Source organism: Sinohyriopsis cumingii, chromosome 17 (genome assembly GCF_028554795.1).
Source record: "Sinohyriopsis cumingii isolate HCF-2022 chromosome 17, ASM2855479v2, whole genome shotgun sequence".
Taxonomy (NCBI): Eukaryota; Metazoa; Mollusca; class Bivalvia; order Unionida; family Unionidae; genus Sinohyriopsis; species Sinohyriopsis cumingii.
The window spans coordinates 83,709,107-83,721,925 of NC_142977.1; the positions used below are offsets into that span (position 1 = coordinate 83,709,107).

Below are 12,819 nucleotides of genomic sequence, written 5' to 3' on the forward strand. Positions count from 1 at the left end.
AATAGCAGACTTGGTTTGCATGTCCGCATGTTTATTCAATCCCTAAAGCTGGCACAGTGAAGAAGATGCACGTTTTCTCCATGTTGTTTGCTTCAGCCACCCGAATAGTAGTACAAGTTCTTTGCCCCCATCCAATGTATTATCAGATTAGCCATCTTTACAACTTGAGTTTGAATAGTGTCTTTTTATGTCATTGATGGAACTGATGAACTTGACTCAATGATAAGTTAAGCATTTGAGTAATTGTATATTTTTTTTACCTTTAGAATTTCTTTTTTCATTAATATGAGCCACTAGTATATCATTTTTCTGTGAGCTTCCCAGAAAAAATTTGGTCTTGTGATACCTACTTTTTATTTATTACTGGTACCATGTAAAACATTCTCCTCTCCACATAGAAAAAAAGGCCACAATTACCTGTACCTTCTGTCATTAAGTTCAGACAACCAGGTTGCATAGTATTGAATTGACCATTGGCATGTTGGTGAAATGGGGTGTGTGATTACTTTATAATTTCAAGGTAGTTTATGCTTGAACTTGATTCATTTGATTGTTCAGATTCAATCTTAATTTTCATCCAGTCAGATTGCTTGACTTTAGATTTCAGTGTAGGCTGAGACTTCAGTGTTCTTGGTGAAATCCAGTTCTGGACTTTCTTCTATCATTTAGTTTGAACTACTGTAAACTTATGGAATAACCAAGATACATGAGTAGACTATGTGAAGTACCTGATGAACAAATATGTTTTTGGTTTTGTTTTGTATCCATCTAGATTAATAGCTGCAGAAAATACAACATTCTACATGTGTGCAGATATAAGAAGTTATTCATAATGAACAGAATGATCCAAATTTTCTAGTTGGCCTCACTGAGCATCCTAGAGCTTGCTCATAGTGGCTCTAAATTTTGACTGACTTGACCTTCAACACTGAGCATCCTAGAGCTTGCTTATAGTGGCCCTAAATTCTGACTGTCTTGACCTTCAACACTGAGCATCCTAGAGCTTGCTTATAGTGGCCCTAAATTCTGACTGTCTTGACCTTCAAAACTGAGCATCCGAGAGCTTGCTTATAGTGGCCCTAAATTCTGACGGTCTTGACCTTCAGTTGATAGTTTTTTTACCAATGATTTTGGCTCACTAACCAGTAGGGCCTAAATTGCTGGTTTCCTTTATGGCCAGGTTACACAGGTTTGACTATCAATCGAGTTGTGCTGTATGCTCCTTGTAGAGAATCAAAAAAGAATACTACGGTGTAGCTAAGCGCATACACATCCAAGCAATATGGAAAAAAAGAGACCCTGTTTTAAATTTCCAGTATTACACTCCTCCCCACCCCAGCACCATTAAGATGCATAAAGCAGAAACTTGCCTGACTACTCCGTGACCACTCAGGTTACTAGTACCTTTTTACTTGAATGATTATTTTAATGGCATTACTTCTAAATTGTTAAAATGTAATTTTATTTTACATGTTACAGAATTATTATATTTATTATTCAACTACTATCTTTTTATTTGTTGAATGAGAACGTTACTTTTTTCTTTTTACAATTCATTAAAATTGTTAGTAGAAAACTTCATTTTGCTCTTTTGTTATTTTCCTTTTTCCTCTACTGGTCTAGACCAGAAGAGCTTATGCAGTGACCTGTCATCCATTGTCAGGCATTGATCTGGTGCATGTACATATTAAATAACACTTATCACTACTTTTCCTAAATTACTGGGAGAGAGAAAGAGATTTGGATTTTTAACATAGCTTTAACAGTTTTTGAGTCGTATCACTACGATGTATGTAGTGTGACAGTTTATAGTGATGTCTAGCACTGGGGCATCATGCCATAAACATGTAGCATCATGTCCCACCCAGTCACATTATCCTGACACCAGGCCAACTAGTCCTAGCACTAATCTCTTAATGCTGAACACCAAGCAGGGCAGTTGCTAGTACCATTTTTATATGTCTTGATATGACTCTGCTGGGATTTGAACATGCAACCTCCCCCATACAAGGCTGACACTCGGACCACTAGGCCACTGGAGCAGTCCTAAATTACTCGGAGGATTGCCATGCAACTTTGTACATACATAATCCCTAGGTCTGGATGGTTAAAAGCAAGTGGACTTGAACCTTTGGATTCCAAAATCAGTAGACTTCTTCCTCTCTGAAGTAAAAACCTTACACAAAGTTTGGTCCAGGTCTGTGATGTAGAATACAATTTTATATTATTGTACAGAAAGACTTTTTCATCTTTCTGTGACCATGCTTTTGATGCCAAACATGATGGGTTTCTTCATCACCCAAAGTGCAAGCCAAAGTATTGTAACTGTGTATGGTGGAAAGTTAATGTTCAGGAACAAAATAAGGAATATACAGATGGATGTACAGCATAACATAATACAGTCTGCATGTTAAAATGACAATAGACTTAGGCCATTGGAATACATATTTTTATAATGACTAAACAATGAATAATAATACATTAATAATAATAATAATAATAATAATAACAAACCACGAGTTCAAGGCCCCCACTGTAAACCAACTTGCAAATACTATTTTTGGACTCTGTGGTTGCCACAAGCAATGATGTAAAACCCTTGGTGAAAATAATTTGTCTGTGACAGCTCATCCCACTGGTGACCTTGTTAGTATTCTAAAAGTTAGTTTATATTTTTGTACATTTCTTCAACATTAGAACAAAATTTACTGATATCCTCTTTAAATACATTAACTACTGCTTCTGACATCTGTATCTAGCAATGGGAAACATTTCAAAAATAATACATAAACAAAATGTCCCCTATGTAGTTGATTAATTATGTGCACATGCACTGGCTATTAGTTCCAAGAACACCTACTCTAAATATGTATATCGATAAGATAAATGAATTACAGTAGCATAGAAATTTTTCTTTTCACAAAAATTACATTTGTTAGCTAACCAAACGATGAGGTCAAGGTATGACATGGCCATGCAACAGGTGGGCTGTGTATTTCATGTTAGATGTGTCCATCATCTATTGTCCACTTATCATCCATTGCCATTTTGCTATTTTCAACTTCTTCTCAAAAACTTTTGAACCAGTTTCAACCGGCATGAAGCATCCTTACATGAAGGCTTTTCAAGTTTGAACAAATACCAATGCAATATCAAATATGGCCACTATCACTAAGATAGAAGAAAATGTGCTGACTTCTTTTCAAAATCAATACGACAAAATATGACCAAATCTCACAACTAAAACAAATACCAAAAAGAATCTGACCAAATCTGACAGAAATCATGCTGGCCTGAAGAGCTTTCAAATTTATACAAATGAAGCCAATCTGTCATAAAATATGGCTAAAAAAGTAAAACCTTTAAATCCAAAAATCAATTAACAGAATTGTACTGAATTGAACAGACTACATCCTTACATTAAAGAGCTTTCAAATTTATATAATGATGGTATTTTCAATTAAATATGACCATTGTTACAAAAATAGAAAATATTTTCTTTTCAAAAACTAATTTGCAGAATTTGACAAATTGTCCTGACATGCAAGGCTTTGAAATCTGTACAAATGATGCAAATGTACCATCAAATATAGTTGCATTTACTAAAAACTGAAAAACTCTTAATTGCTTTTCTCAGAAGCTGCTCAACAGAGATCAACTAAATTTGACAGCATCCTGGCCAAAAGGATATTCCTGTTTGTTCAAAAAATGTCGCCCATATTAAAAGGTCACAATTACTAAAACCAAAAAAACTTTTAATTATTTCCTGATGTGATCGACTTTAAACCTTGTACAATGACACAAATTCCAGAACAAAATACTGCTGCAGTTACCAATAATAGAAAAACATTTCATATACTTTATCTATAAAAAGTATACCAGAATTCGACAACATTTAGGCATTAAGACTTGGATCAATTGTTGGTACTTAAATTCATTGATTGGGAAAGGGGATCTATAGTTTCTATGCATGTGAAAGTGGATCTTTAGTTTCCATGTATGGGAAAGGATCTATAGTTTCCATGAATGGGAAAAGGGATCTTTAGATTCTGTGTATGGGAAAGGGGATCTATTGTTTCCATGTATGGGAAACATGATCTATAGTTTCCATGTATGAGAAAGAGGATCTATAGTTTCCATGTATGGGAAAGGGGATCTATAGTTTCCATGTATGGGAAAGGGGGTCTATAGTTTCCATGAATGGATCATTTTTTAATGGGTCTTTACATTCATGGTTTATCAATACCACAAAATCCTCAGAAACTGTTAATAAGTGATAATAGGGTTTACAGTATTACGCTGATGAGAGGGTGAAAGTGCATAAGACCGACCACCCCTCAAAAATCATTTTCAACCTTAACTGTACCTTGGTTGGGTTGAACATATATTTTTGCAAATGGTAACTTTGAAAACTGAAGTGTTTCAAGACACTGTGGTAATCTAAGCATTTTCTCTGCCAAAGATGCACTCGTGGTAGTAGTCCATTTATTCACTTTTTGTAGGCTGAATGTTACAAAGTACTATCCATGGCTTTCTGGTCTGACCAAATAACATTAAGCAGTCTGTTTAAATTCTTTCAATTGCCAAAGGCTATTTTACTTCCAGGTGCCCTCTTCTGTGTGGTGCAGATAGGACAAGTGGACTGTAAAAAGGAGTAGAAAATATACATGAAAAGTTTTGCGAAACTTTTTGATCATACATCACACCATACAGCTTAAATACTAAATGTCAGACAAATATTATAAATATTTCAATCATTTATTTAGGAAATGTGAGAACAGACTCAAATGTTGTACAAAAAAGTGACAAGTTTGTGAGTTACTTTATTTTCATGGGCATTTATTTTCATTGATTCTGTGAATAAATGACTTTCTAGTCATTACTTTAATTCATGGACTGGTGAAAAAGTCCTACATTTTGTAAAGCAGGATCATCATTGTTCATTGGGACTTTAAATATGGTTTTAAGTGACCTCAATGTTTTTGAAAAATTGTTACTAAAAATTTGACAAATGATTGCAAGAATTGAACCTGATATTGATAGAAGGATTAATTATATAAAGGCTAACCAAGGTCTACTTTGTTAACTATTGGGATTTATCTTGTTAACTAAAATTATTCAGAGAATGGGCATTCAGGAGTCAAAACATCTCTAAATAATAATAATAAATACTGAAAATCTGAACTTATTCAAGGTGGCAACAATATAAAGGTACATGATAATTTTGGTTGAAATCCAAATTTCCTTAGCAAAATGAAAGAAAAGCCAATCTGGGCCAATAAACTCCATTAAATCTGTTTTTGAAGGCTGTAAGTTAATCTAATCCAAGGTCTTGTTAATATGAGGCAGCATGCCATGGAATACTGTTAGATAAACTAATCCAAGCTGTCATAAATATAAGGCAGCATGCCATGGAATACTGGAAGATAAACTAATCCATGGCATCGTTAATATAAGGCAGCAAGCCATGGAATACTGGCAGATAAACTAATCCAAGGCATCATTAATATAAGGCAGCAAACCATGGAATACTGGAAGATAAACTAATCCAAGGTGTCGTTAATATAAGGCAGCATGCCATGGGATACTGGAAGATAAACTAATCCAAGGTGTCGTTAATATAAGGCAGCATACCATGGAATACTGGAAGGTGAACTAATCCAAGGTGTCATTAATATAAAGCAGCATGCCATGGAATACTGGAAGATGAACTAATCCAAGGTGTCGTTAATATAAAGCAGCATGCCATGGAATACTGGAAGATGAATAATCCAAGGTGTTATTAATATAAAGCAGCATGCCATGGAATAGTGGAAGATGAACTAATCCAAGGTGTTGTTAATATAAAGCAGCATGCCATGGAATACTGGAAGGTGAATAATCCAAGGTGTTGTTAATATAAAGCAGCATGCCATGGAATACTGGAAGATGAACTAATCCAATGTGTCGTTAACATCAAGCAGCATGCCAAATCCAATAGAAATCCTTGATAAAGCTGTGGAAATTAATGTCAGGAGGATTGATAATGAGAGGGTAGAACTTATGTAAACGATGTCTTGGAACATTGAAATCAAATTCATTTAAGGTCCCCTCCATATGAAGCTGCATGTTAATTTTGGTTGAAATGAAACAAACCTTGATAAAGTTATGATGCAGAAACCAAAATCTGGCAGATAGGCAATCAGGGTAAACAGGTCCTGTAAATGATGTTGTGGAATGGTGAAAGTCAAGCTCATTCATGCTGTTATACAGACAGCTTGACGGGTGGAATAACTGACTGATAGACAACAAACAGTTGTAATTATTGTAGTGTTTTGCTGACTTTTCCATAATAAATGCATACAATATATAAAGATGTACTTACTGATAATCTTGGCAGACAGTCATCATGGAACACATGATGACAAAAGTAGACTGTTATATCACTCGCATATTGAAGATCTGAAAGGATATGTATACTGTATACTAAGGTGCAAGTTCAATCCCAGCTACAAACAATACAAAATTGCATTGTGTGATGGCAGAATATATATGGTAATAAATATATATATTAGTGTTCTACAGAATCTAGTGTCTCAACTGTGTCGCTGTGGTTATTAGTATAACCATAGTTTCTGACTTTCAAAATATTTAACACATAACTTTAAAATTGTTGACACCAATTCTAACAATGTGTCCAGAAAAGAGACTACTACCTTATATACTTGATTATAGGCAGGATTTAATTGCAAACTACACGGACCATGATCTGCCACTGCATGATGTGCCAGCAGATTTGGTACATGTAGCTTGTTAAAACTTACATGTAAAACATCAGACCCTGATTTGCTGATGCATTGTATGATGGCAGATCTGAGTCGATGTTGTTTGTAGTTGGACCTAATTTATAGGTGCATGCATATTGTATGATGATTGTATTATGTATCCCACACATATTTCATTGTCAGCTGATTTACAAAATCTTGAACACAACACTTTAACATTAAGGATACTGATGCTGTATTAACTGGAAATATGACACCTATGTCTCACAACACTTACACTGGTGTTGTGGTAACTGGAAATGTGACACCTATGTCTCACAACACTTACACTGGTGCTGTAGTAACTGGAAATGTGACATCTTTGTCTCACAACACTTACACTTGTGTTGTAGTAACTGGAAACATGACACCTATGTCTCACAACACTTACACTTGTATTGTTACTAGTAAATGGATATGTGACACCTATGCCTCACAACACTTACACTTGTGCTGTAGTAAATGGAAACATGACACCTATGTCTCAGAACACTTACACTAGTGCTGTAGTAACTGGAAAAATGACACCTATGCCTCACAACACTTACACTTGTGCTGTAGTAACTGGAAAAGTGACACCTATTTCTCACAACACTTACACTGATGCTGTAGTAACTGGAAATGTGACACCTATTTCTCACAACATTTACACTGGTGCTGCAGTAACTGGAAATGTGACACCTTTGTCTCACAACTTACACTCGTGCTGTAGTAACTGGAAACATGACACCTATGTCTCAGAACACTTACACTGGTGCTGTAGTTACTGGAAATGTGACAACTATGTCTCACAACACTTACAATGGTGCTGTAGTAACTGGAAATGTGACACAACACTTATACTGGTGCTGTAGTAACTGGAAATGTGACACCTATGTCTCACAACACTTGTACTGTAGTAACTGGAAACATGACACCTTAGTCTCACAACACTTACACTGGTGCTGTAGTTACTGGGAACATGACACCTATGTCTCACAACACTTACACTTGTGTTATTACTGTTAACTGGAAAAGTGACACCTATGTCTCACAACACTTACACTGGTGCTGTAATAACTGGAAATGTCACACCTATGTCTCACAATATTTATATCATATGTCCAGTTGTTCTTATCCAATATCACAAGGTCAAGTGTCAGAAGCTGGCTGAGCTGTTCCTGATCTGTTGACATTGAACTTTTTACTGTCAACAACTTTGACCCATGGACAGACTTCATAGAGTTAACAAACCAATGTTTTTCAGGATAATCTGCACAAGTATATACAGGGAAAAAGAAAATGTAATTTCTGAAATCTGAAAAAACTTGACAAAAGCATGTTTGTGTTAACTATGGGTGCAACTTTAACACTTACCATTAACAAGAATCTTCCGTTGGCATGTCTGACAGATGTGATTTACTGTAAAACAGAAATAATGTTTTATACAATGTATATACACTGACTTTAAATATAAATTAAATTGATACTTGAATTACTATATGCAGCCATAATCATATACAGTCTAATGGTAGAAATTCAATACAAATCATAGCCTTAACCATATCACAAAATTTTATTATGCAGATGAAACAGTAAATTGTTCCCATTTATTTCTCAAAGTCAAAATGACAGTAAGATAAATGCAGTTATGATATGTGCTAATTTTGTTCAAAATTCTCAACATTGGAAGTAAAAAATTCAACAATAATTTTCCATTTACCATATTTGAGATAATATGCACACTCCCCTCTTTTGGGTTAAAACTTGTGAAAAAGCTCCATTACTCAGCACACATTTGTATATCCTGGCATTCCATATTAGAGCCAAACAGATGCCAAAATCTGCCTAAAAATACAGATTTTTCTTGGAAATCAGTCTGAAAAATTAATTTTACATATGCTCGACATGCAGCACATTTATATTGGTAGAAAGACAATGCAACTCCAAAGTGAAGACCTTCCAACACCGATGAAGAGAGCTAACTCCTTGAGTATGTATATACAAGCGAGAGGAACAATATTTATGATATCGTGGGTGAGCACTCATTGTGATGAACTGGACATTAATTATCATACACCATTGTCAAGAAGAAAATGTCATTAGTAATGACACTGTGCCATTTTGATGTTATTCAACTTTCTACGCAATGACACCATTCAACACCTCAGATATACATATGTCATTAATGAAATTATGAATAAAGTTGAGTGAAGAAGAAAAGAGCATTATGATTTTAATATTTGCAAAAATGTTCTTATAGTGATGGTTATTGTCACTAATTATAACCAGAATCAGGCTTCCTTAAATCTCTGTATATGTCAGACATTACCACCAATTCAAAGATTTTAACCCACACATACTTAAAGCAACCAGGCATCAGTCACAGGATACCCCAAATATCATTATATCAAATTGCCTTTGATTTGTTTATCCATTAAACTGTAAAATTAAACTCATAATGAAATAAAATTCATACATCACTGTGTCTAGTTTACAGGTTGTTTCTTTGCTGGACAATCTATAAAGATGATGTCAACAAACATAATTCAAATGGTCTAGTTTACATGTTTCTTTCTCTGGCAATCAATAGAGTTGTCATTGACTAAGCATGTTACAGTTCAAATGCAAGACTATACTGCTCAAAGTTAGCTGGTCAAATGTGGGGACAGAAGGGCACTTAACCAACTGCAAGGCTATACTGCTCAAAGTTAGCTGGTTAAATGTGGGTACAGAAGGGCACTTAACCAACTGCAAGGCTATACTGCTCAAAGTTAGCTGGTTAAATGTGGGTACAGAAGGGCACTTAACCAACTACAAGGCTATACTGCTCAAAGTTAGCTGGTCAAATGTGGGGACAGAAGGGCACTTAACCAACTGCAAGGCTATACTGCTCAAAGTTAGCTGGTTAAATGTGGGTACAGAAGGGCACTTAACCAACTGCAAGGCTATACTGCTCAAAGTTAGCTGGTTAAATGTGGGTACAGAAGGGCACTTAACCAACTACAAGGCTATACTGCTCAAAGTTAGCTGGTTAAATGTGGGTACAGAAGGGACTTAACCAACTGCAAGGCTATACTGCTCAAAGTTAGCTGGTCAAATGTGGGTACAGAAAGGCACTTAACCAACTGCAAGGCTATACTGCTCAAAGTTAGCTGGTTAAATGTGGGTACAGAAGGGCACTTAACCAACTGCAAGGCTATACTGCTCAAAGTTAGCTGATTAAATGTGGGTACAGTAGGGTACTTAATCAACTGCAAGGCTATACTGCTCAAAGTTAGCTGGTTAAATGTGGGTACAGAAAGGCACCTAACCAACTGTAAGGCTATACTGCTCAAAGTTAGCTGGTTAAATGTGGGTACAGAAGGGCACTTAGCCAACTGCAAGGCTATACTGCTCAAAGTTAGCTGATTAAATGTGGGTACAGAAGGGCACATAATCTTGTAGTGAAGGAATGTGTAGTAAAGTTCATACATCAACCTTTCTCAGTAAAGATGCATATTTGTTATTCTAAACTTTTTTTCTGAATTGTTATGTTAAACACATTTGTGACCAAGAAAAATTCCAGGACCATATTTATTTGAAGTAAAACAAACATACTGATGGGGCATACAGTGAACCCTGTTTCAAGAGATTACCCTTTCTGCCAACAAAAATTAGCTAATCAAGGCAAGTGGTCTCTTATTAATGGTCATTCAATATATCTTCATGATTCAGTTGATCTGTGCCTGAAAAATGTAGTGCTTCATTCAAAAATTGAATCTAAATTTTAAATGTTTTATTGTTTTCTTCTATTTATCTCTCTGCATTAGAACTGATTAAAAATTAATAAAATATTTTGATAAAAACTAAGCTATAATTTTTGTTATGTATTTTAAAATGAAATGATTCTATATAGAAACTGCCAAACAGTGTCAGAGAAGGTAACCACCATGAACATAACCTCTCCTCTTAGGATTCGAGTTTGAGTTATGCCTCTTGACATAGATAAATGTATTTTTACAAGGCCTAAAAGCCAATATAGTTAAATAAAGAGAAATGTTGACTATTAGAGTGGGAAGATTCCCATTGACTTGCAATCTATAAATCCCTAAAAACAATAAAACAATTTCCAAGTGAAGGCAGCAGAGGTGAGATTCATCATGTAACAATTATACTTTATTATTTAACTTTCCTCCACTCTGAGGATTATCAAATGTCCTCTTCAGCTTAGGATCATCAAATGTCCACTTTAGCTGAATTTCTTTTACCATATTCAAGAACAGAAGGTGCAGCAAAACCCCAAACTAAGGACCAGCCCATATAGTAAAACCCCAAACAGAGGACCAGTCCATATAGCAAAACCTCAAACTGAGGACCAGTCCATATAGTGAAACCCCAAACTGAGGACCAGTCCATATAACAAAACCCCAAAATGAGGACCAGTCCATAAAACAAACCCCAAGCTGAGGACCAGTCCATGTAGGTGGCGCTCTACAGTTTTGTATTTTGCATAAGGGTTAGAATTTTAAAGAAAAAGAATTTCCCTGGCTTTCCTCACTGGTTACACTGGCTATTTAAAAAAAACCTTGTATATCTTGGGAAAAATTCAAAGAACCTTTAATTCCCTTTATTTTGGTGTATGATTGATGGGTGTAATATAGGTTATAGAGTATACAGCTTGGCCTTACTTCAGATGTGCACCTTTAAAAAAGTGCTAGCTCCACTTGGTAATTTTCATTTCCTGGACTGGTAAATTGTATAAAAAAGAGCTGATGACTTTTTTTACATTTTATATATTTGGTAATTCATTCATTGTACTTTCAGAAGCTGGTATTGTCTAGTCTGGCAAAATTAATTTTCCCTATTTTATTAGCTGCTATGGATAGTGTACTTTAGACTAATTAAGGATGATTTTTTAGCACAAGGGAGCAGTCATTTTGGTTAGAAGTGTGCTAAAATCATGTACAATTTCCAAAAGTACAATATCCAAAGAAATATCATCCACATTACATTAATGTAGCATATAGGTATGCCAACATTCCAATGTGCATGTTTTAAATGCAAACAACTTCACCTTACATACGTCACTCTCTCAAAAGTACATAACAACTGGTGAACGCCCCCGTAGGAAAACCCCAAACTGAGGATCAGTCCATATAGCAAAACCCCAAACTCTGGGCCAGTCCACATAGCAAAACCCAAAATTCAGGACCAGTCCATATAGCAAAGAGGTCGGTATGAGTGAGCTGATGTAATATATAACAGGCCAGAAATAAAACTTGGATTTGGCTACATCCAGTTAGCAATACTACCACCTGCAGTGCATTCAGGTTGCATATATGCAGGTTTGTCACAATCTGGCAAAATATATTTAGTTCTATGGGCCAGTTGTTGTATAAAGTAAATAAAGTTGGTGCAAAAATTACCTCCAAATACATTTTTTGGAGTATAATTGATCAATTATATCCTTAGTAGGCTTGATTTTTTTCTGAACTCCAACATGGTGTGCTTTAGAACCGTCCATTGTATCCAGAGATGTGATCTTGGTCATGTGCTATGTCTTGTTGTCAAGCCGAACAAACTGACAGAATATAGTGTAAAGTGTCAACCTTGAGTTCAACATGTTGAGAGACTAAATGTAAAGTGTTATCCTCAAGCTGAACATACTAACATAATATAGTATAAAGCATCAACCTTGAGTTCAACATGCTGACAGACTAAATGTAAAGTGTCATCCTCAAGCTGAACATACTAACATAATATAGTATAAAGCATCAACCTTGAGTTCAACATGCTGACAGACTAAATGTAAAGTGTCATCCTCAAGCTGAACATACTAACATAATATAGTATAAAGCATCAACCTTGAGTTCAACATGCTGACAGACTAAATGTAAAGTGTCATCCTCAAGCTGAACATACTAACATAATATAGTATAAAGCATCAACCTTGAGTTCAACATGCTGACAGACTAAATGTAAAGTGTCATCCTCAAGCTGAACATACTAACATAATATAGTATAAAGCATCAACCTTGAGCTGAACAAGCTGAAG

General features: G+C 35.4%; 1 protein-coding gene across 4 annotated transcripts in view; it reads right to left on the reverse strand.

The window, feature by feature from the left end:
* Positions 1–2,435: 2,435 nt before the first annotated feature.
* LOC149779341 (vacuolar protein sorting-associated protein 41 homolog) overlaps positions 2,436–12,819 on the reverse strand; it is a 248,459-nt gene continuing 238,075 nt past the window's right edge. For all 4 annotated transcript variants that reach the window (XM_089939958.1, XM_089939957.1, XM_089939960.1 and 1 more), the window contains 3 exons: positions 8,160–8,204; positions 6,365–6,441; positions 2,436–4,642 (listed from right to left, as the gene is read on the reverse strand). In XM_089939958.1, the coding sequence (XP_089796084.1) occupies positions 4,577–4,642; positions 6,365–6,441; positions 8,160–8,204 (188 nt within the window). In that variant the 3' untranslated portion in view covers positions 2,436–4,576. The remainder of the gene's footprint in view (positions 4,643–6,364; positions 6,442–8,159; positions 8,205–12,819) is intronic.